The sequence below is a fragment of the Leucopleurus acutus genome (genome assembly GCF_964270905.1).
Source record: "Leucopleurus acutus genome assembly, chromosome: 3".
NCBI classification, from domain to species: Eukaryota; Metazoa; Chordata; class Mammalia; order Artiodactyla; family Delphinidae; genus Leucopleurus; species Leucopleurus acutus.
The window spans coordinates 120551541-120575808 of NC_139145.1; the positions used below are offsets into that span (position 1 = coordinate 120551541).

The window sequence follows — 24268 nt, forward strand, 5'->3', positions numbered from 1 at the left end:
GGTTGAGGACTAAAATATTCCAGATCTTCCAGAAGCCATTCCTAGAAGTGGTTTTCCTGAGGACTCAATACCACATTTGTAAGGTATAGGGTCCACTCATCCACCTTTGTGTCTACTCATAAAATAAATGTACATGCTATACAATCTAAGTACTTCTCTTTAGAATTTTTTTCTAAGATTAGCACTATGGCAAATGAACACTGAATACACCTATTAATCATGAAACGTCGGTAATTATATTCCAAACAAAGAATACAGGAACTACGCTAAATAGTACATTTAACTCTGTTTTTCTTTACAGGTCCCTTGATGTAGTTCTCTGGACTTAAAAAGAAACAACGTTCATTTTAATAAGGCTATTAGTTAAAAGCTGAAAGTTATACATCATTTCTTCAAATCAGGTCTAAATTCAAACGTCACCTCTTCAGGCACTTCCTGGTGGCACAGTGGTTAAGAATCTGCCTGCCAATGCAGGGGACACAGGTTCGAGCCCTGGTCCGGGAAGATCCCACATGCTGCAGAGCAGCTAAGCCCGTGTGCCACAACTACTGAGCCTGTGCTCTAGAACCCACGAGCCACAACTACTGAGCCTGCGAGCCACAACTACTGAAGCCCATGCGCCTAGAGCCCATGCTCCGCAACAAGAGAAGCGACGGCAGTGAGACGCCAGCACACTGCAACAAAGAGTAGCCCCCACTCGCCGCAACTAGAGAAAAGCCCGTGAGCAGCATCGAAGACCCAATGCAGCCAAAAATAAATAAATAAAACAAATAGATTTATTTAAAAAAAAAATCACGTCTTCAGACAGAACTTCCCTTAATACCCAATCTAAACACCCACCCCCTAACTCCCTCTTTTTTCTTCTTAGAAATTAATCACTATCTGAAATTATCCTGCTTACCAATTATATTCCTCCTCCACCCAATTAGACTTAAGGCTCTAAAAGCAGGATTCTCCATCTGCCCTGTTCACCATGATATCCTCAATGCCAACAACAGTGACTAGCACACAGCAGGTGGTCTGTATTACTGACTGAATGACAGACTTACCACAGTAGGTAAGGAATCATCTATAGTGTAATATCTTCCAGAAACAATTAACCTCTTCTTCAGTACAATTCCCCCAGAATAAAGAGCACTTAGAAATAGTATCTTCGGGGCTTCCCTGGTGGCGCAGTGGTTGAGAGTCCGCCTGCCGATGCAAGGGACAAGGGTTCGTGCCCCAGTCCGGGAAGATCCCACATGCCGCGGAGCGGCTTGGCCCGTGCGCCATGGCCGCTGAACCTGAGCGTCCGGAGCCTGTGCTCCGCAACGGGAGAGGCCACAACAGTGAGAGGCCCACGTATTGCAAAAAAAAAAAAAAAAAAAAAAGAAATAGTATCTTCAGTCTCCCTAATTTCTTGGACTCAGAACTCTGTTTACTTGCTTCTTGATGTTTTAGCTATTCCCTTGCCTATAGATCTATATGAACTGCCAGACCTGAACTGCTAAAGAGAAAAATTTCCAGTCTTACTCTTCCTATGACAATATAGGGATGAAACAAATCTAAAACACACTGGAACCAAAGACAAAACATTGGTCATTTTTTAGAATCTCCAAATGATTCCTCATGAAAGAGGTCTTAATACTTACGGAATGCTTTGTCTATTCTCCATCCATTTGTTTTCTCTTCACGTTTAAATTTATTCTGTTAACAAAACAAAAACAAAAACTCTTTGGTAATTTTCTCCCATTAAACAAGTGCAGATTATGTCTTAAAAAAAGCATCAAAATAAAATTCTTATAATAACATATGATTCTCTAATAAATAATACGTCTTTGCTAATAGGCGAGTTACTTAAACCCTTAGCTTTTAAAAAATAGAAATGAAAGATTTATACTGAGCTCTGTGCTCCTCCTTATGATCAATAACATGAATTAGCAATGAAAACTGGATTTACAGAGGATAGAAAAAAAAATAAAGTCAACTAGCGTGGAAACAGATCAAACAGTAATCAATTAAGCTAACCAGTATTAACTCTTTAAAAACTAGTATATTCATATCAGGTTAAACCTCTTACATTATTATTCTGTTTTTAATGGCATGGAGGGGAAACTGTAAAGAAACAACTAAGCAAAATTTTGAAGCAGGCCAAGTTTATGTTTAGAAACTTCTTTATATTAAGAACATTTCCTCATGCTTTTCTGAGCACCGAAGAGCCCCATTCCCAATTCCACTCCAGATTACCTCCTTTAAGATGGAGATGGTTAAGGTTTAGGGTTCAATGCATCCTAAGGTCATTAGAAAGTCTGAGGGCATACACATACACAAACACACCCTGCAGGAGGGAACGATCAGCCAATCTCTCCCTTCTACAGATCAGTGGTCTGAAAGCTTTTATTAAAAATACAAATATTGTTTTATTGAAAAAAAAGAAAAATCACACAAAATAAAGAACCTCTTCATGGCCCCGTTCTTCCCTCCAAAAGAAACTACCCACTAACCTGACTTTATATTTTTTTATTAATTAATTAATTAATTTATTTATTTATTGGCTGTGTTGGGTCTTTGTTGCTGCGCGCAGGCTTTTTCTAGTTGCGGCGAGTGGGGGCTACTCTTCGCTGCAGTGCACAGGCTTCTCCTTGCGGTGGCTTCGTTTGTCGCAGAGCACAGGCTCTAGGCGCTCCAGCTTCAGTAGTTGCAGCACGTGGGCTCAGTAGTTGTGGCTCACAGGCTCTAGAGCACAGCCTCAGTAGTTGTGGCACACAGGCTTACTTGCTCCATAGCATGTGGCATCTTCCCAGACCAGGGATCAAACCAGGGACACAGTCCCCTGCATTGGCAGGTGGATTCTTAACCACTGCGCCACCAGGGAAGTCCTAACCTGACTTTAAAGCAATCACTTTCTTACATTTCCTCACTGTTTATCATCCAAGCGTACATCCTTAAGCTCTATAATTTAGCCTTTCCTATTTTTTTAAAACTTCATGTGACTAACATCTTTCAACCTACAGATTATCCCTCTATTCCATTCTTTATTTTTCCTCATAAAACTTATTACCAAGTAGTATAGAAGTTTTCAAGGAAGATCATCTTTCTCCCTTAAAAGATCATATTATTCTTTAAACATTTCCTCAAAAGTTAACAAAAGTCAGGTCCACATGTAACAAAAGTCACATAAAAAGTGACAGACTACAATTACTAAATTAAACATCCTGAGAGAAATAACAGTAGGCTTTAGGCATTATTCAATTCTAAAACATTGCTACATCATATTTTACTTCATTGAGAATATAATCCAGAACAAGTTAAAATATTTTTGAAGAATGTATTGATGTTCATCATTTTTATTTTCTGGCCACCCCACACAGCTTGTGAGATCTTAGTTCCTGGACCAGGGATCAAATCCAGGCCCTAGCAGTGAAAGTGCAGAATTCTAACCAGTGGACCACCAGGGAATTCCCGGATATTAATCATTGAATTCATAGGCAGGAACCACTGTAGGCAAAATTCCACAATTATAAAATAAATCCCATAATTTCCATCTCTGGCCCTGACAAAAACTGGTAACGAGCTTTTTCCACATATCCAACCCAACGTAAATAATTTTAACACCAAACAAAATAAATGCATCAACTATTTTCAAGCACTAGACAATAGGCAGAGCAAGACTACAATCCCACAATCCCAGAGAGAAGGGAAACACAAAAGATGTACCAACGTTCACACTGGCTGTCTGCCTGGGCTAAATTTCCTAACCAATGAAAGAGAGAAAAAGGCCAAATAGAGAACAGAGATCCTACTGAGATGAGGAAGTAGATAATCTTTAGGGGCAGAGTTCTACAGAGAAGAGAGCTATTTAAAGAGGAGTCTCACAAGCCTGGTAGCAGTATCCCATAGGCTGTTGGTCTGGGTTCCATATGCCCAGAGCATAAGCTCTAGTGGAGAACAGCTACTTCAGGGACAGGAGCAAAAAGACGATACTAGAGGTCACGTAACATAGTGAGATGACAGGGTTCTTCCCACATGAATGGAAAGATTTTGTTAACATCCAAACATTCACCTCAGACACCAGAACAACCACCACTTAGAGACAGGGATCACACCCTAGAGTAGCCTTTCTCAATTGAGGTTCTAGCATGAGAATTAAGCCCTAATGCCCTAAGGGATATACTACATGTAATGAATCACCTTCTTTCCTGTACACCTAGAATGGTGTAATATGACCACCCTTAGAAAAAATTAGAAAACAGTAACACAAATTATTTTCTGTAGTTCAGATGAGAAACCTAGAGTAAGGACCAGTCTTAATAAAGCCTAAAATCAAGCCTTGGGAAGAAGAAGGAGAGTTGGCAATATATTAACTGCCTTCTAGAACTAAACACTTTTTAAAGGAAAAAAATACAAAATAAAAACAAACATAATCCAGACACTGTGCGACATATCCACAATGTCCAACATGCAACTGAAAAAAAAAATTCACAGACATGAGAAAAGACAGGAAAATGTGAGGCAGTCAAGGAAATGAAGAGTCAACAGAAACAGATCCCAATATGACCCTGATGTTGAAATTAGCAGACAAGAAAGTTAAAGCACCTGTTATATGTTCAAGGATTTGAAGGAAAATATGGAATGAGCAGATACAGAAATCTTAGCAGAGGAATGGAAACTAAGAAAAATAACCAAGGTGAAATCACAGAAATGAAAGGTATAATATCAGAAATGAAACATTCACTGAATGGGCTTAACAGCAGACTGAAGATAGCAGAAGACAGGATCAGTGAACTTATAAACATGATACCAGAAACTAACCAAACTGAAATAAAGAAAAAAGACTGGGAAAAAAAATGGACAGAGCTTTGGTAATCTGTAGTACAATGTCATGCAAACTAACACAGGTAAGCGGAGTACTAGAAGCAGGGAACAAAGCAGAAAAAACATTTTAAAAAACAACTCTTGGGCAAATCATAAACAAACTGCTGAACACCAAAGTTAAAGAAAAAATCTTGAAAGCAGTCATAAAAAGCAATTCATATATATGTATAACTGAATCACTCTGCTGTACAGCAGAAATTAACACAACACTGAAAATCAACTATACTTGAATAAAATAAATTGAAAAAAAAAAGAAAACCGGGCTTCCCTGGTGGCGCAGTGGTTGAGAGTCCGCCTGCTGATGCAGGGGACACAGGTTCGTGCCCCGGTCTGGGAGGATCCCACATGCCTCAGAGCGGCTGGGCCCGTGAGCCATGGCCGCTGAGCCTGCGCATCCAGAGCCTGTGCTCCGCAACGGGAGAGGCCGCGGCAGTGAGAGGCCCGCGTACCGCAAAAAAAAAAAAAAGAAAAAAAAAGAAAACCTTAAAAACAAAAAAGAAAAGCAATTCATGACATGAGTGATGGCTGACTTTTCATCAGAAACACTGGAGGCCAGTGGACAATGGAATGACATTTTAAAAGCACTGAAAGGAAAAACTATCCAACCAGACTTGTATACCTAGCAAAAATGAGACTCAAAAAAGTCTTTCAGAAAAATGAAAGCTGAAAGAATTTTTCAACAACAGATAGGGTATTCAGAACTACAAGGAGTGAAAAGCATCAGAAATGGTAAACATGTGGCTAAATATTAAAGACTACAGTTGACTCTTGAACAACCAACCTAACTTTGAACTGTGTGGATCCACTTAAATATGTGAATTTTTTTCAATAGTAAATACTACAGTACTACACAATCCGAGTTTGGCTGAATCCATGAATACGTAACTGCAGATACAGAGGAATCGCAGATATGAAAGGCCAACTATAAGTTATACTCAGATTTTTCACTGCAAGGAGGATTGACACTCCTAACCCCTGCATTATTCAAGGGTTAACTGTAGTATCTTTAATCTACTAAATTTCCGTTAAAAACAAAAGACTCTCTAAGCTAAAATAAGTTCATGGGTAGTGGGGTTTATAAGCAGAAGTAAAACATGTAATAGAATGAAGGATGGAAGGTAAATAGAATTCTTCTTCTAAGAGGATATTATGTAAAGAGTAAAAAGGTACAACAAATAAAATACTAAAAAAATTTGATTAACCCCATTTAAAGCAGGAAAAGATGAGTAAAAAACAGATGGAATGAATGGGAAATAGTGAGATGGTAGACTTAAACAGAGCCATATCAATTATCACATTAAACATAAATGAACTAAGTTGTTAACAGAAATGTAAAACAGACATTTTGTTTTATTTTTATCGGGGGCAACATAAGAATACAATGAACATTTCCTGTAGATACAATGAACCTATCTACAAAACAGAAACAGACTCATAGACATAGAGAACAGACTTGTGGTTGCCTGGGGGGTTGGAGGGTGGGGAGAGGGATGGACTAGGAGTCTGTGGTTGGTAGATGCAAACTATTACATTTAGAATGGATAAACAACAAGGTCCTACTGTATAGCACAGGGATCTATATTCAATATCCTGTGATAATAAACCATAATGGAAAAGAATATAAAAAAAGAATGTCTCTATGTGTATAACTGAGTCACTGCTGTACACCAAAGATTGGCACAGCATTGTAAATCAACTATACTTTAATTTAAAAAATAAAAATAAATGATCCGTGCCAAAAAAGAAAAGAAAAGGAAAGGAAAAAAATGGATCAATCTAAAGAGAGAAACACAAATCTGTAATTGTGGTTAGATGTGTCAACTCTTCTCTCAGTAACTGACAGAACTAGATGACCCCACACCCAACAACTGCAGAACATACATTCATTTCAAGTGCACACTGACCAAGGTGAGAGTATGATAGGCTTTACTTATTTATTTTTGGGGGCCATGTGGTGTGTCATGTGGGATCTTATAACCCGACCAGGGATCGAACCCACACCCCCTGCAGTGGAAGTGCAGAATCTTAACCACTGGACCACCAAAGAAGTGCTGCAAGTATGATAGGGTTTAAAATAAATCTCAACAAATTTCAAAAAGCTTGAAATCTTACAGATTATGTCCTTTGACATTCAGAATGTCAAAGAAACAATAACAGTAAGATATTTAGAAATGTCCCAATGTTGGAAATTAAACACACTTCTAAACAATTGACATGTCAAGGAAGAAATCACAAGGGAAGGACTTCCCTGGTGGCTCAGTGGTTAAGAATCCACCTGCCAATGCAGGGGACACAGGTTCAAGCCCTGGCCTGGGAAGATCCCACATGCCGTGGAGCAACTAAGCCCATGCGCCACAACTGCTGAGCCCATGTGCCTGGACCCCATGCCCTGCAACAAGAGAAGCCACCGCAATGAGAAGCAGGTGCACTGCAACGAAGAGTAGCTCCCACTCAACACAACTCGAGAAAGCCCACACGCAGCAACGAAGACCCAATGCAGACAAAAATAAAATAGTTAATTAATTAAAATTTTAAAAAAAAGAAATCTAAGGGCAACTAGAAAATATTTTTAACAGAATGATAATGAAAACAGTGTATCAATATTATGGGATACATTTACAGCTTAGATGAAAATGTATAGCTTTAAATGTCTACATTAAAAAAGAAGGGTTTAAAATCTATGTTCTAAGTTTTCATCTAAGGAAGCTAGAAAAAACCAGAGAAAATTAAACCCAAAGTAAATACAGGCATACCTTGAGGATATTGCAGGTTCAGTTCCAGACCACTGCAATAAAGTGAATATCGCAATAAAGTAAGTCACACAGGTTTTTTTTTTTTCTTTTTTTTTTGGTTTCCCAGTGCACACAAGAGTTACATTTACATTACAGTGAAGTAGTCTATTAAGTGTACAATAGCATTATGTCTAAAAAAAGCAATGTACATACTTAATTAAAAAATATTTTATTGTTAAAAAATGCTAGCCATCATCTGACAATGCAGATGGTTTGCCACAAACCTTCAATTTGTAAAAAAAAACGCAGTATCTGTGACGTGCAATAAAACGAGGTATGCCTGAAGAAGGAAAGAAATGCTAAAGAGTTTTTTAAAAACCAATGAAAACACACAAACAATTGAAAACTTAACATAGCTAAAAGCTGGCTCATTAAAAGACTTTTGGAAGTCAAAAACCTTTAGCAAGACAAGAAAAAAGAAAAGAGAAAGAAAAATCATTAATCAATGAGATATATCACTATAAATCCTACAAACATTAAAATAGTAAGTGAATAGTATGAAATTTTTATGCCTATAAATTCAACAACTTAGCATCTAAACTGACACAAGAAGAAACTGAAACTATAAATACCCCTGTATGTATTAAAGAAATTGCATTTATAATCAAAACCCTTCCTCCAAAGGAAACCATAGGCCCAGATGGTTTCACTGGTAAATTCTATCAAACATTAAAAGCAGGAATAATACTAATCTTAAACAAATTTTCTCAGATAACAAGAGGGAACACTTTCTAACTCATTTTCTATGACCACCATAACCTTGGTACCAAAAACACAAAGACACTAAAAGAAAATTATGAACCAATACTCTCATGAACAAAGATGCAAAAAATCCTCAAGAAAATATAACAAAAATCAGCAACATATAAAAAGAAGAATACAGTATGACTAATTGGGATTTATCACAAGAATACAAGGTTGGTTCAAAATTTGAAAATCAAGGACTTCCCTGGTGGCGCAGTGGTTAAGGATCCGCCTGCCAATGCAGGGGGACATGGGTTCGAGCCCTGGTCCGGGAAGATCCCACATGCCACGGAGCAACTAAGCCCGTGAGCCACAACTACTGAGCCCATGTGCCACAACTACTGAAGCCCGCGTGCCTAGAGCCCCGTGCTCCGCAACAAAAGAAGCCACCACAATGAGAAGCCTGTGCACCGCAACGAAGAGTAGCCCCCACTCACCGTAACTAGAGAAAGCCCATGCATAGCAACGAAGACCCAACACAGCCAAAAATAAAATGAATAAATAAATTTTTTTTAAAAAATTGAAAGTCGATGTAATTCACTAGTCCATTTTTACTTTTCTATACTTTGCCCAAAGACCTGCTGGGACTACACTAAACTTTTACTGGAAGAGTCTAAACTGCTTCTAAAAGAAATAGTCTACTGACAAACTTATCATTAGTCACATATGAGGGCTCCCCTATACGATCAACTTCTAGCCTTCACAGAACTTTAACATTCTGTTCTCCTTATATCAGAGATCAACATTTGAAAAGGAACATAAAGAATATAAAAAATCCCTCATCTTTTGCAGAAATAGAATGACTATTACACTGTACACTGGTTCCCAGTAAATCAGTCCATGCCTAGTCTAGTTCAAGAAAAAAAAAAATCTTTCTTAATGGTCCCTTTAATTAATGAAAGAAAAAGCCCATGGTTAGATAAAAATCTCACTATGAATTAGAAATGCACTAGAGCAACATGGTGTGCACTCAAATGCACTCCAACCCAGGAAACTTGTAATGAAGTTTCTCAACAAAAGGAACTATAAGATAGAGAAAGATCATTCTTTTAGGCATATTAAAGCACTAATTGATTAACATCATTGCTGTTGTTAATAGTATCACTGGAAAAAAGAAAAATAGTATCACTGGTTGCCCCCAAAGTTAAGGTGGCCTAGGAAAGCAACAGTTAGACCAGATATTGAGAACTATATAACTCAGCATGTTCTCTTCCTAGGAAATTCAGAGATATATTTTGTGTTCAAAATATACCCTTAACCCAAAAGTTCTGGTACATTTATCTACCTTTTTCATTACCTAACTCTTCTTTTATCTTAGTTTCACTGGCTTTATTGGTACTCCCTTAAATCCATTTTAGAAATAGGAAAATATAAATAAGAAAATATAATACTGAGGTTAAAGAGATTGTACTCATTTTATTTTATTATTTTTTAAAATTTATCTATTTATTTGTTTCTTTTATTTTTGGTTGTGTTGGTGCGCGCCGGCTTTCTCTAGTTGTGGTGAGCAGGGGCTACTCTTTGTTGCGGTGCACGGGCTTCTCATTGCAGTGGCTTCTCTTGTTGCGGAGCACAGGCTCTAGGCATGCAGGATTCAGTAGTTGTGGCACGTAGGCTCAGTAGTTGTGGCTTGCGGGCTCTAGAGTGCAGGCTCAGTAGTTGTGGCACACGGGCTTACTTGCTCCGCGGCATGTGGGATCTTCCCAGGCCAGGGCTCGAACCTGTGTCCCTTGCATTGACAGGCGGATTCTTAACCACTGCGCCACCGGGGAAGCCCTGTACTCATTTTAGAATTGAGAAATACTACATTACTTTTTGAGCTATAAAGAAGGACAGATGTACCAAAAACACAGTAGTGAAAAAGGATGGACTGACATTTCAACCAAAGGTTAAAAAAATAGTAATTTTTAGTCTCTTTTCGATCAACAAACATAATGGGTTTACTTTACCTTAATTTCTATCCTTGCTCTGTGAGGAAAAAGCTGTCCAATCATAGAAAAGTCAGTTCCTACCATGCTGATGGCTAAGAAAAACATATCTGTTTCTGTAAAAGTAAAAGATTTAGAAAGACTGAGAATAATCTTCTAAATATTTCAGAGGAAAAAAATCTTACCGAAGTATATATTTTGAGTTAAAAATAAATTTGACAGTACTTAAGTTTTTTATTAAAGTCCAGTAAATCTTTTATCATAGAAATATATATCTACATACACGTACATAGACATATCTCAGTTTTACTGCAAGGAACCTCATGGATCTATAAACACCTTCTTTAAACTTTTATATAGAAACATGGTTTAAGAAATTTGCATGTTCAAACCAAAGCAGCTGGAGTTTTTAAAAAGACATTCTGCCTATCTGGTCTCAAGTGCCTTGAAGAAAACTGTCAGTCATAACCAGTATAATACTGCTGTTATGTAGGCAACTAAGACGTTCTAAGTAGTATGTGAAAGAAAGTAGCTAGAAAAATACACAAGAAACTGCTAATAGAAGTAACCTCAAGAGAACAGGATTGGGGAAGTCAAAGAAGTGAATCTTTCTTTTCATTCTGTTGTGTCTGAATTTTTTCCCAAAATAAACTGTATTATTTTTATAATAAAAGTAAGTACTAAGCAACAGCTTGCAATAGGTAATATATACTTTTCTAACTGTGTACTTTTTATCATTAAGACTGTGTTACACAATACTGAGGTAGAACATTATTAGGAGCATTAAAAATATTGTTCATTTTTCATTAAAATGGTATTTGTTGTACCGGGATTTGACAAAGAATATTCCAGCCAAAATGACCATAATGCTAACTCCTCAAAAGATTTCTAAGATAAAGTCAGAGGTATAGTCCCATCGTGGGGGGCAGGGGAAAGGTGCCAATAAAACTAGCTAGAGAAAAAAATTTGCTAGTTTGGTTTTTTTTGTTTTTTTTTTTTACTTAGGGGAGACCTGGTTTAATTCAGAAACCGAGAAAATAATTCACCTTATTTCCAATAAATAATCTACACAATTTAAAATGAAAATCAGTTACCTTTATTTGACCATGGTTTAGAGTAATAGTTTTTCCTAAAGCTGGAGTATGTAGTTGTAGAACCACGCTCAAATATGGGGTCATTTTCCTCAACAACACAGGGGCCTTTGGTCCTTAAAACTTCTACAGTTAAACTGAAAAACAAGTAAGGAAACAAACAGTGAGATTTTAATAGCTATATTTTGAAATTTACCATGGTAAAATCATATCAAAAGTATAATATACATTTGAAGTACGCATATTTTCCAAGAATCTGCAGATTTTCACTCTAGGAAGCAAAAAGAAATGTCAACTTTTTTTCAAAATCCTTAACAGCAATATAAAATTTACAAAATATCTTTAGGCCACCTAAATAATTGTTTTTTTACTGACTTCTGCATGCCCCCTATATTTAATATATATTATCTTATCATGCAATACCCAACAGGGGATACTGCGAAATATAAGCACTTTATATTTACATTTTATATTCCTGCACACAAAGCAGTTAAATATGCTTTTAAGAATTTAATTACCAATAAAATCATCATCACCAAATAGTGGAAACAATATGCAAAAACAATTATCATTAATAGCATTACATTTACGTTTATCATAGAATTTACATAGTATAAAACAATTTATTACTAATAAAACTGTCAGAAGACTTTCCATCCCTCTTTTTTATTTCCTTACTAATTTAACTTTTTTTATTTTTAAAAATATTTATTTGGGGCTTCCCTTGTGGCGCAGTGGTTGAGAGTCCTCCTGCCAATGCAGGGGACACGGGTTCGATCCCTGGTCCGGGAGGATCCTGCATGCTGCGGAACAACTAGGCCCGTGCACCACAACTACTGAGCCTGTGCTCTAGAACCCATAAGCCACAACTACTGAGCCCACGGGCCGCAACCACTGAAGCCCGCACGCCTAGAGCCCACACACCTAGAGCCCGTGCTCTGCAACGAGAGAAGCCACCATGGTGAGAGGCCCACGCACCGCAGCAGGGAGCGGCCCCCGCTCGCCACAACTAGAGAAAGCCTGTGTGCAGCAACAAAGGCCCAATACAGCCAAAAACAAATAAATAAATTTATAAATTAAAATATTTATTTATTTGGCTGCACCAGGTCTTAGTTGCAGCACACAGATCTTCTTACCCTCGAACGGGATCTTTAGTTGTGGCACGCAAGAATCTTTTAGTTGCGGCACGCAGGATCTAGTTCCCCGACCAGGGATCGAACCTGGGCCCCCTGCATTGGGAGCACGGAGTCTTAACTGCTGGTCCACTAGGGAAGTCCCTTATCTTCTTTTTTTAAAAACACACATAAGAAAAAAAAAAAAAAACCACATTGGAAAGACAACTAAATTCCACAATGCCAAATTTGAGAAATTTAATGTTATAACTAAGAAATTAAGCCAGAAAGTCAATTAAAAATCATAAAATATGTTAAACCTATGTTTCATTGTATTTTCAATAGTTAACACCACACACCAGAATATGGTATTAGTTAATAATACATAGCTTGAATATTGACATCAAGGCTGAGTCAATCTTCGAAATATATTCTCAGTGGAGGACATCATGTGATTAGTTCAATAGCTCATCTCAATTACCAGTAAAATTAGTAAAACAATGGTAGTAGGTTAGTGGGTGGCAGGTCAGTAGTACCATCTTCTCATATAAAGGACAGCATTATAAAAATTTCTGAAAATTATAAATGAATGTAACCCATCTTTCTATTTATAACATCCATTATGCAAATATAAACATTAGAGTCTAAGTGACAGTGACAAATACAGAAACTCAATGTCTCATTAGACAAAGCTCATTTGTTCTCATAAAACCACAATCTATCTCTCTCTCTTTTTTAACTTACCTTTCTTCATCCAAAATAATAGAACCATCTTCTGCCACTTTTACTCGAGGAACCAGCAATGGCCCATCATCCATCTCCTCTTCTATTTCTTCATTATCTTCACCATCAGGAGTACTCTTACCTTCTTGCCTACCAAATGTAAAGGTAGGTTAATTCATACAGCTATGAGAAATATTCCCTGAACATTATGAACTTCTAAAACAAATTACTGCACTTTCAACCTTCTAGCTATTTCCCACTTTCCCTATAACCTAATTGAAAATACTATGTGTTGTTAAGGCCATGGTTATAAGATTTTCTCAAATTTTATCTAGTAGCATTTAATAGGAGTCTTTACTCTATTAAAGAGAAATAAATGCTCATCTTTTCTATCTCAATAGAGTATAAGAGTAAACCGTCCAATAGTATGGAATTAACAAAAATAACCCTTACAGCATTAGTTTCCAGATCATGTTATTACCTCTTCAGAACAACCCTTGGGGGTTAGTTTTTCATGCCCATTTGAAACTTGGAGAAGATAAATTACTTTTGCTCTAGATTACACAACAGTAAGAACAGACCAAGAAGCCAAACAGTTTTCCAAATAATGACTCCAAATTCCATATACTTTCCATTCAATTACATTATCTCCTTAAGGTCTTATTGAAAGAAACATAACCTATAAATCTGTAAAAACATAACCTATTTCTGAAGCTTGTGAGTTCTGCTTTAAAACAATGTGGATTCTAAGAAAGGGTAATTATTACAGGGAATTTCCTGGCAGTCCAGTGGTTAGGACTTGGCGCTTTCACTGTCGTGGCCCGGGTTCAATGCCTGATTGGGGAACTAAGATCCGGCAAGCCACACGGTGTGGAAAAAAAAAAAAAAGAGTAATCATTACTTAATGATTGTTACTTGAAGCAACAACCAGAAAGTCCCAATGTTTCTGCTAATTTTCCACAATTCCCTACCTTGAATTACAAGTCTACAATAACTTCCTAGGAGGTCTCTTGGAGGGATTTCTTAGGAATAAACTAATATATGACAGTGAAGGCTTGAACACAAAAAGAGACTCTCTAACTGGCATCAAAACTATACCTACTGAAAAAACAAAAAACAAAAAACAAAACTATACCTACTGAAGGAAAGTGTATACAAAATGCTTAAAAAAAAAGAAAAGGAAGGGGAAAGGAGAAAGGAAAGAAAAAGGAGGAAATAGAAAAGACCTATATGTTTGCTTGGATAGACATAGACTAGAATTAGAAAGATAAGTTAAAAATGTGGTAACATTTGTGGCCTCCAGGAAGACGGACTAGACGGCAGAAATACAAAGTTGGAAAACTTTTCTCAGTACACTTTTGTTCCTTTTGAATTTTGTACCATGTGAATATTATTATTCTGAAACAAAACTCTTTTTAATTCTAAATGCTTTAATTTAAAATCATAACTCTATTTATACATGTAATACACAAGGAGTGTGAGGCTTTCATGTTGACTTAAATCAAGCAGTAACTTTTATTCTTGTGATTCCATTTAAAAATTCCTATCACATGTAATTTAACTAAAACAGGAAGCATCATTTGTTTTTTTGTTTTTTTTTTTGTGGTACGCGGGCCTCTCACTGCTGTGGCCTCTCCCGTTGCGGAGCACAGGCTCCGGACGCGCAGGCTCAGTGGCCATGGCTCACGGGCCCAGCCGCTCCGCGGCATGTGGGATCCTCCCGGACCGGGGCACGAACTCGCGTCCCCTTCATCGGCAGGCAGACCCTCAACCACTGCGCCACCAGGGAAGCCCTGATTTCATTTTGTTTTAAATTTACCCATAACAGAATATATTCAAAACAGATGAGATGCTTACTCTCTTGTCTGGACTGGTGTCAATGATTTTTCAGTTTTCTTTTCTTGCTCCAGTGAAGAACTATTAAACACAAGTCAAAACATACCTTTTAATAAATAAGTAATTTACATTTTGTCAATTCTATCTGAGGAAGAAGCAAATAATTTTAACTTGCAATTTTTTTATGATATACCATAACACTACCATTAATGATGGTGTGGTCCAACACTCCATTTTTCAGTCAAAAACTTTTGTCATCAATATAAATAATTTGTTAGGCCCTAAGTAGGGAATACTCTTCCCTCTAATTCCTCAGTGAAGGCATGAAACAACCTAAGTGGCTTGTTTCCAACTCCTAGATGTCAAACAACTCAAAACCTAGGTTTCTGGCTCTTCTCTTAACTAAGCCAAAGATGTACTGAGCCTGAAAAAGACTACACTGAAAATATGCCATTACTCCTACATCCACCTGCTACACCATCAACAACACAGTGAGGAGATTTATTATAAACTCTCTGCCTCCCCAGGCTAACTTTGACTAAAGAAGCTTTGTTCTTGGAGGATTTGTTAATCAAATGTCACTGTATTTAACGAGGAGGTAGGATATAAAAATAAGATCACCCCTTTAGATCACCTTATAGTATGTAAGAAATGTAAATGGCAAACTTGATTAGAGAAAAGTTGTTTAGTTGGTTTTACTGCATCTCGGTAATAAAACAAAAGAAAATTTTTTTTAATCTCAGAGGTAAAGGGCATCTTTACCATCCCAAGAAAACAGTTACTTGAAATAGCACTAATTTTTTTTTTTGTTTTTTTGGTTTTTTTGCCTGTATTGGGTCTTCATTGCTGTGCGGGCTTTTTCTAGTTGCGGCGAGTGGGGCTACTCTTCATTGTGGTGCGCGGGCTTCTCACTGCAGTGGCTTCTCTTGTTGCGGAGCACAGGCTCTAGGCACATGGGCTTCTCTTGTTGTGGCTCACGGGCTCTGGGGCGCAGGCTCATGGGCTCTGGGGCGCAGGCTCATTTGTGGCACACGGGCTTAGCTGCTCCGTGGCATGTGGGATCTTCCTGGACCAGGGATCGAACCTGTGTCCCCTGCATTGGCAGGCGGATTCTTAACCACTGAGCCACAGGGAAGTCCAAAATAGCACTAATTTTTGTTATAAAATTCTTATCCAAAGGACATCATATGTGCTATAAATTTTGTCAACATGTTGTTGGAAAACATGAAACCATACTTTAAAAGTGATACTTACTTAAATCACTATATACTCAAAGAAAGTAAAATAGAAATAAAGTTTACTTACGTCATTGGATTGTTATTTGGCAGGTAGTATATGAAGTCTCTCATAGTCATTTTGGACCGATCTGGTGGCCTCTGACTTTCATTTACAGCATATTTGTTTTTCCATTGCTTCTAGATACACAAACACACAGAGATACGCTTCTATAAATATAGAAGAATTTTAGGGGAATTCCCTGGCAGTCCAAAATAATAAAAATATTATTTTAAAAAATAAAAATATTTTAAAAAATATTTTATTTTTAAAAATAAAAAAAATAAAAATAAATTTTAAAAAATTTTAAAAAAGAAGAATTTTACATGTATATATTTAAGTATACAGCCTACTGCTGTATTCATTGCAAATGCTTGAAGATTATTCCTATCACAATTATGATTAATTTGAGGAAAAAATTTATAAACTTATATTAAAAAGCTGTAGCACATAAAGGAATTTTAAAACACTAAAGTGACTGGGACTTGGGACTTCCCTGGCGGTCCAGTCGTTAGGACTCCAGGCTTCCACTGCAGGGGGCCGGGGTTCGATCCCTGGTCAGGTAACTAAGATCCCGTGTGCCACGTGGCACAGCTAAAAAATAATAAATAAAGTGACTGGGACTGCATAAAAGCTCAATGTATAAAATCATGCTTACTGATGATGACTAACTACAATAGTGTACTGAAAATTTATATATAGCTTTTATTTGCCCTGTAGTGAGTTGGAATTCTGTATATTTTATAAAAATCTTGAAGCAAATGTTTAATTTTTAATTCCCCCAAATAAATCTAACTAAGCAGATTCTAAAAAACAGAGAACATTTTTAGAGGCTTAGATTTTAGAAGATATGAATTCAAATCCCATATCCTCCACTGATGTTTGACACAAAGCAAACAACCTCTCTGAGCTTATTTCCTCCTCCTCCTGTGTAAATAGTGATAGCCACTTCGCACAGCTGAGATATTTAAACGAGATAACGAATATAAAGCACCAAGGGGGAATTCCCTGGCAGTCCAGTGCTTAGGACTCCATGCTTTACTGCCAAGAAACTAAGATCTTGCAAGCTGTGCGGCACGGCCAAAAAAAAAAGCACCAAGATAAGTGCCTTCCTCTTAGTTAAAAAAAGGAGGGCATTCTATAAATTAATAATAAGAGCTGACATTTGTCGGGCTCTTACTATTTGCTAGACACTAGTTTAAATTTGTCAATTTAGAAAACATCAATTCATTTTGCTCAACTACACTTGTCTTAATTCAAATGAATATAACTTGCGTCAATTGGACATCTTCAGGAAAAATCTCACTGAAGGTTTAGTTTATAAATACATCTGTAGGCGTATCTGTATATGTGTGTGCACACATGTGAAACTTCTATTTGTGGCCTCCGCCAAAAACAATGAAAGATATAGATGAAAAAAATATACAAAAATTAATATCGTGGAAAAAATAGCTTATTAACTCTATAGTGCTTCTCAATCGTTCTGTTAACAAAAGGGGATATTCTGGGACTTCCCTGGCAGTCCAGTGGTTAAGACTCTGCGCTTCCGTTGCAGGGGGCACGGGTCCAATCCCTGGCTGGGAAAGATCCAGCAGCCAAAAAACAAACAAACAAACAAACAAAAGGGGATATTCTATTACCATGAGGGATGTTACTTGGTTTTGTTTCCCTCATCAAAATGCTACAGATGCTTGTTCTTCCTCCAAATGATGCCTAACATAAAAACAGAAATCTAGCAGGCAACAGTCAAAATTCTGATTTTTCTACCATACCTTCTCTTTCCTCAATTCTTCTTTTAACATTTCTCTCAGTTTCTGGGCTTTATATATTCGGTATCTGTCTGAGCATGGCTGTTTCTCTTTTGTTGGAACAGGGTTTGGCTGTGGAGCTTCTTGATTAACTGTAGATAAAGGATGAGGTTCTGAAGGAACACTGACACTAGGTTTAACCAGACTAAAAGTACTTGATACTCGCTTTCTTCTCTGTGAAACAGTAGAGGAAGATTTACTGGATTCTTCAACATCCTTCCCACCATCAGTCTTTTCATCACTGTTGAAATTTTAAAAGAAAAAAATAAGGGCACCATGGATCTTCTTTTAAATATTTGAGCCTTAACAACTAGTCTGACAAAAACCCAAAAGAGCAAAATCTCATTATTAATAATCAATGACTTCAACAGAGGTTGCAATAAAATTTTTGTTCAGTACATCTTTTTAACAGATATGGAATTCTAATGAAGACTGATGATCCTTTTCAAACTTCAAATCCCTAAGAACATTATAGCACATAATTTTATGCTCATGCTAGGTACCTCAAAAAACAAACAAAAAAAACCTAAGTTACAAAACAAAGCTTAATTTGCCTAATTTGAATTATTCGATAACTGAGAGGTTTTTTTCTTTTGATAGTTCTAAAAAAAATTTTTTTAATTGAAGTATATAGTTGATTTACAATATTATATTAGTTTCTGGTGCACAGCATAGTGATTCAGTATTTTTACAGACTGTACACCATTAAATGAGAGTTGTTTTTTAAAATTAAGTTTATAATCCACATTGACACTTTCTAAAGTGATCTAAATTTTTGGCATTTTACTTTAATTATCAACTTGAGATCAGTTAAACCAAACAAAATATCAAACCTCTGAAATATTTGTATTGCAGTATTTGAAGACATTCATTTAGCTACATTAATCAAACCAAATTCTGTTTGAGGCAAAAATCATTTATCTTTTGTCAGGTATAACTCTACTTATTCAGCTATCAAAATAAACTCTTCACTCAAAAAAAGTACTCAGTAGGGACTTCCCTGGTGGCGCAGTGGTTGGGAGTCCGCCTGCCGATGCAGGGGACACGGGTTCGTGCCCCGGTCCGGGAGGATCCCACGTGCCGCGGAGCGGCTGGGCCTGTGGGCCGTGGCTGCTGAGCCTGCGCCTCCGGAGCCTGTGCTCCGCGGCGGGAGAAGCCACAGCAGTGAGAGGCCCGCGTACCGCAAAAAAAAAAAAAAGTACTCAGTCACTTCAAATTACATATCCAAATTCAGATTGGATATAAATATTTCAGGAATGGCCTGAAAGCAAATTAAGAGGGTGTAAGTCAAGAATTAAAAGCAGTCTACTTTTTTCATATGTTATGATTAGTTTTAAAATAAAAGTGAAAAAATGCCTAAACTATAGAATAACTTTTCCAAAAAGTATCCAATTTAAATTCTTATCTCAGCCCTTATAATGTGATACATGTGCCATTTGCATTTCACCCAATCAACATGAATGCATAAGGACAGAACATATACCCTATGGATTTTTTTTTTTTTTTTTTTTTTTTTTTTTTTGCGGTACGTGGGCCTCTCACTGTTGTGGCCTCTCCCGTTGCGGAGCACAGGCTCCGGATGCACAGGCTCAGCGGCCATGGCTCACGGGCCCAGCCGCTCCACAGCATGTGGGATCTTCCCAGACCGGGGCACGAACCTGTGTCCCCTGCATCGCCAGGCAGACTCTCAACCACTGCGCCACCAGGGAAGCCCTACCCTATGGATTTTTACAATTAGCAAAGACCCACCAAAAAAAAAAGGAAACACATGATAAAAAACCAAGTATAGTCCCTAAATGTCAAGTCTAAGAAAGCAATATCCTTGAGCTTAAATGTCTCAAGACTACAGAATAAGTAATTTACTAAATTATCAATAATCATACATTCACATGAAGTTAACAGGATCTCTGTGAACTTTATTAATTTAACAGTAACTGGTATTTCTATTCCACTGTTGGGAGAAATTCTGAAACAAATTCATGTAAGAAACTTGGAAATTACTAAGCATAATTAAGCTATCAAAATAATACTCTATACTAAGCACCAGCTGAGGTCAACAGAAGCCAAGCCAAAAGAGAAAAGAATAAAATTGTCACCTTCCTGTCACAGTATAAATTTATACCATCTCACTGTTATTTAATAGGGTTGATTTTCATTGGTTTCCTCACATTTATAGTATAAAAACAGAGGCCATTATTAGCTCAACATGTCTTAACTTTAACTACTTTGCTCCATCACCTTTAAACACCTAAAGGTAGGCAACTATTCTGTCATGTCCCGTGCAAGACAGTTTATATCAGTTATTTCTAATCTCCACAATAAAGAGTTACATTATCCCCATTTTGCAGATGAGTACATTCTGCCTGGGCAAAGTCCATAAACTGTTAACTTAAGTAGAAGAATCCTGAATCTAAATGTGGTACATGACACATGCTTTTCTGTTCAGAAAACATGGTCACCATAGTTAAAGGGGCACACCCTCAAATCAAAACAAGTAACCAGTTCCTTTCCATTGACATAAATCAGCAGAATCAAAGTAACACTGCTCTTCTTTTAAAAAAAAAATGTTTTCAAGATTTAAAAAAAACAACTTACTCCCGTAAAGTACTCCAAAAGAATGAAAACTGCGGTAATCTAAATGCTCTAATGAATAGTACCACGTGTGGATTTTCTTGAAGATTGCTAGACCTGGATTCCTCCCACCACCACTTGAAGACATGGTCGCCTCCCCGAGAATCTACACGCTGTAACAAAATCCACACTTGCCTCACCGTGGTTAGAGGGACCAACTACAGTTGGCAGTGTGTTCCTCGGCCTCAACTGTCAGGCTTAGTACAAGCGAGGGGGTACTTCTACGGTAAAGTTTCTTTGCTCAGCTTCCAGGTGACACGCCCGGAGAGGCGGGGCAGATGAAAATGCTCCCCTCTGCAAGTACTTACCTGCTCTTGGGAGTCTTTTCTCGGAGCTCCTTTTCCCCACAATCCACCGGGGGCACATCTGTGGATTCCGCTGGCTTTGGGACAGAGGCCGCTGCAGGCTCCGGCGGCCTGGGAGCCTCTCGTTCACGCTGTGGATTGGGGGCGGTGGAGCCCCTGGCGCCTGCTCCAGGCCTGACATTGGGCTTCACGCTAAGGCGTGCCCTGCGGAACATGGCGGAGCCAGGGGGCCCGGGGAGGCGACCCCACGGCCGCTCTCAACCCCGAGCCCCGACCGCTGCCTGGAGAGGGCTTTAGGAACTACGCCCTTCCCACAAAGCCACACCAACAGCCCAGCGGGCAGCTACCGCAGTTTTACTCCCCCGCCGCCGCCTCCGATCTCCCGCCGCCGCCTCTTCTTCATGACCCTGCTACACTAATAGCTAAGTTTCCCCCGGTACCTCGTTCCCCCGCCCTCAGAGGGCGCCGGAACTGATTACGTCATCATCCAGCGCCGCGGAATGACGCACAGCACCGGAGCCATGGTAACCGTCAAGTTATGGAGCCTGGGTTACCGGTGAACCGGAAATTGAGACGCCAGACGGTGTACTCTTCCTTCTCCAGGGCTCCTTAGGATTTGTTCAAAAGAGCAGAAGGAGGTAGGCAGTCCTTCAGTCCAAACTTTTACAGGAACTATTAAAATCCCTGGCCGTAGGACTTCCCTGGCTGTCCAGTGGTTAAGACTCCGCGCGTCCACTGGGGGTGGTGCGAATTCCATCCCTGGTTGGGAACTAAGATCCCTCAAGCTGCGCGGCGAGGGGGGGCTGAGGGTGGGGGGGATGAGAATGCAGGCAAAAACAAAAACAAATTGCTGGCTTTTTTTTTTTTTTAAGAGGGTCCGGTAGAACGCTGCCTGTTCATCAGTGCATCCCTAAGGCTTAAAAATTCTAAAACGAGGGGCTTCCCTGGTGGCGCAGTGGTTAAGAATCTGCCTTCCAATGCAAGGGACACGGGTTCGAGCCCTGAGCCCTGGCGGGGGAAGATCCCTGTGCGCCACAACTACTGAGCCTGAGCTCTAGGGCTCGCGAGCCACAACTACTGAGCCCCTGTGCCACAACTACTGAAGCCCGCGCACCTAGAGCCCGTGCTCCGCAACAAGAGAAGCCCTCACACCACAACGAAGAGTAGACCCCGCTCACCGCCAACTAGAGAAAGCCCAAGCACAGCAACGAAGACCCAACACAGCCATGAATAAATAAATATATATTTTTAAAAATTCTAAAATGAGTAGAACATAGATTAGAAATTAAAGTGTGAAGAAAGTGATAATAGATAACTCCTAGGAAGGGAACTGAGTTCCTGGGAAACACATCGTGGGAAAAAAGAACATTCACTGTATATCCTTGTTTACTTTTTAATGTGAATGTAATACCTGTTCAAAAATTATTATAGTTAATGGGAATTCCCTGGCGGTCCAGTGGCTAGGACAACGCGCTTTCAGTGCTGAGGGTATGGGTTCCATCCCTGATCAGGAAACAGGTCCCGCAAGCCCTGCGGCACAGCCAAAAGTTTAAAAAGAAGAAAAAAAGGAAAAAAATATGGTTAAAACTTTGTAAATTTTTTAAAAAATATGTTATTAGGCTCATTTTGGGAGAAACATGGAACTTTTTAAATATATATTTCTAATTTATTTTGCTGCACTGGGTCTTAGTTGCTGCACTCGGGATCGTCATTGTGGTATGCGGGATCTTAACTGGTGGCATGCATGCAGCATCTAGTTCCCTGACCAGGGATCGAACCCCGGGCCCCCTGCAGTGGGAGCTCAGAGTCTTACCCACTGGACCACCAGGCTAGTCCCAAAACTTTGTAAATTAACGTGAGCATTCTTAATCTGCTTCAGGAGAGAGCAACTGAGCAATAAGACATTCTGTGTGGGAAAGGAAAATTCAACAAATGAACAAGATAATTTAAGAATTATTAAATGCCATGAAAGAAATTTATAGGGTGATATGACAGAGGTTAATGGGAGGCTGGTTTACTTTATGTAGGGTGGTTAGGGAAGTCCTCTATGATGAGAGGAAAAATGTCCAGAGATGAGGCTGACTCTAGAGATTATGGGCCAGTGTTTGAACCAGTAGTACAATTCCCCTGATGCATAGAAAACAAAGGCCTGACTTCCTCCTTGGAAGGAGAAGAAAATTCTACAAGAACATCCTGCTACATTAATGACAAAATGTCAAAGGAATAAAATCCCGAACTGATTGAAGAGATTGCTAGGTCCAGAAGGAGAAAGAAGAGAGACAAGTGTTTTTAAGAGTAGGAAAGCAAGGCTGAAAGTACAGAGAGAAAAGATTCTTTCAAGACTGGGAAGGAAATGGAGGTTTGTGGGCTCCCTCCAGTACTCTGGAGAGGGAATAGGACCTCAAACACAGCCAAGGAAGCTCAAGGACCTGAGAAAAATAACCCCTGCTGCAGATATCTCAGGAATCTTGGCGCTACTGCCAGAACCGTACAGCTTTGAACAACATATTCCAGTATAGACTGAAGACATAAGGCCTTTCCCCAAATGCTCTGTTTCACCTAAGAGTCCATGGTATTCCCACATTTCTGCAGGTAAAGAAGTAAATAATGCCTAGGATTTAATTTCCTATTTGTAAAGGGATGGGAACAGAGTCAGATTCAATTTTACTATTTAACATAAAATCATAAGCTATTTGTTACACATCCCAAGTTTGTGCAGTGTTTTTTTTCGAATTTTTGAATTTTATTTTATTTACTTTTTTATAGCAGGTTCTTATTAGTCATCAATTTTATACACATCAGTGTATACATGTCAATCCCAATCGCCCAATTCATCATTTTAAAATAATTCTGAGACTCGCGTTTTGATCGTGGCTCAGCTCACGGCTAGCTGTGTGACCTTGGGCGGTCACATAATTCCTCCTAGTTTGTACAGTCTTAACGGCATCATAGTAATTTTAAAAGTCTCTAGTTTTCTCTGGCAGACACACCCAACATTTCTTGTATACATGGGATACATCATGTGTATCCCTACAACTCAAAACCTGTATTTTCAGTTGCAAAGAAAAAGCTCAGTTAGACTCTTAAGACCACATACAGAAACAACTCTACTTAAGTTCAATCCCAAACTCCTTCCCTCCCTTCCTCTTTAGATGGTCTCTTTATCTCT

General features: G+C 38.5%; 1 protein-coding gene across 3 annotated transcripts in view; it reads right to left on the reverse strand.

The window, feature by feature from the left end:
* Positions 1-21495, reverse strand: part of BDP1 (BDP1 general transcription factor IIIB subunit) — an 88304-nt gene extending 66809 nt beyond the window's left edge. For all 3 annotated transcript variants that reach the window (XM_082835238.1, XM_082835237.1, XM_082835239.1), the window contains exons 1-8: positions 21103-21495; positions 18128-18404; positions 16386-16495; positions 15102-15161; positions 13266-13394; positions 11413-11546; positions 10340-10434; positions 1632-1686 (exon numbers count right to left, since the gene is read on the reverse strand). In XM_082835238.1, coding sequence (XP_082691364.1) covers positions 1632-1686; positions 10340-10434; positions 11413-11546; positions 13266-13394; positions 15102-15161; positions 16386-16495; positions 18128-18404; positions 21103-21314 — 1072 coding nt within the window. In that variant the 5' untranslated portion in view covers positions 21315-21495. The remainder of the gene's footprint in view (positions 1-1631; positions 1687-10339; positions 10435-11412; positions 11547-13265; positions 13395-15101; positions 15162-16385; positions 16496-18127; positions 18405-21102) is intronic.
* Positions 21496-24268: the final 2773 nt, after the last annotated feature.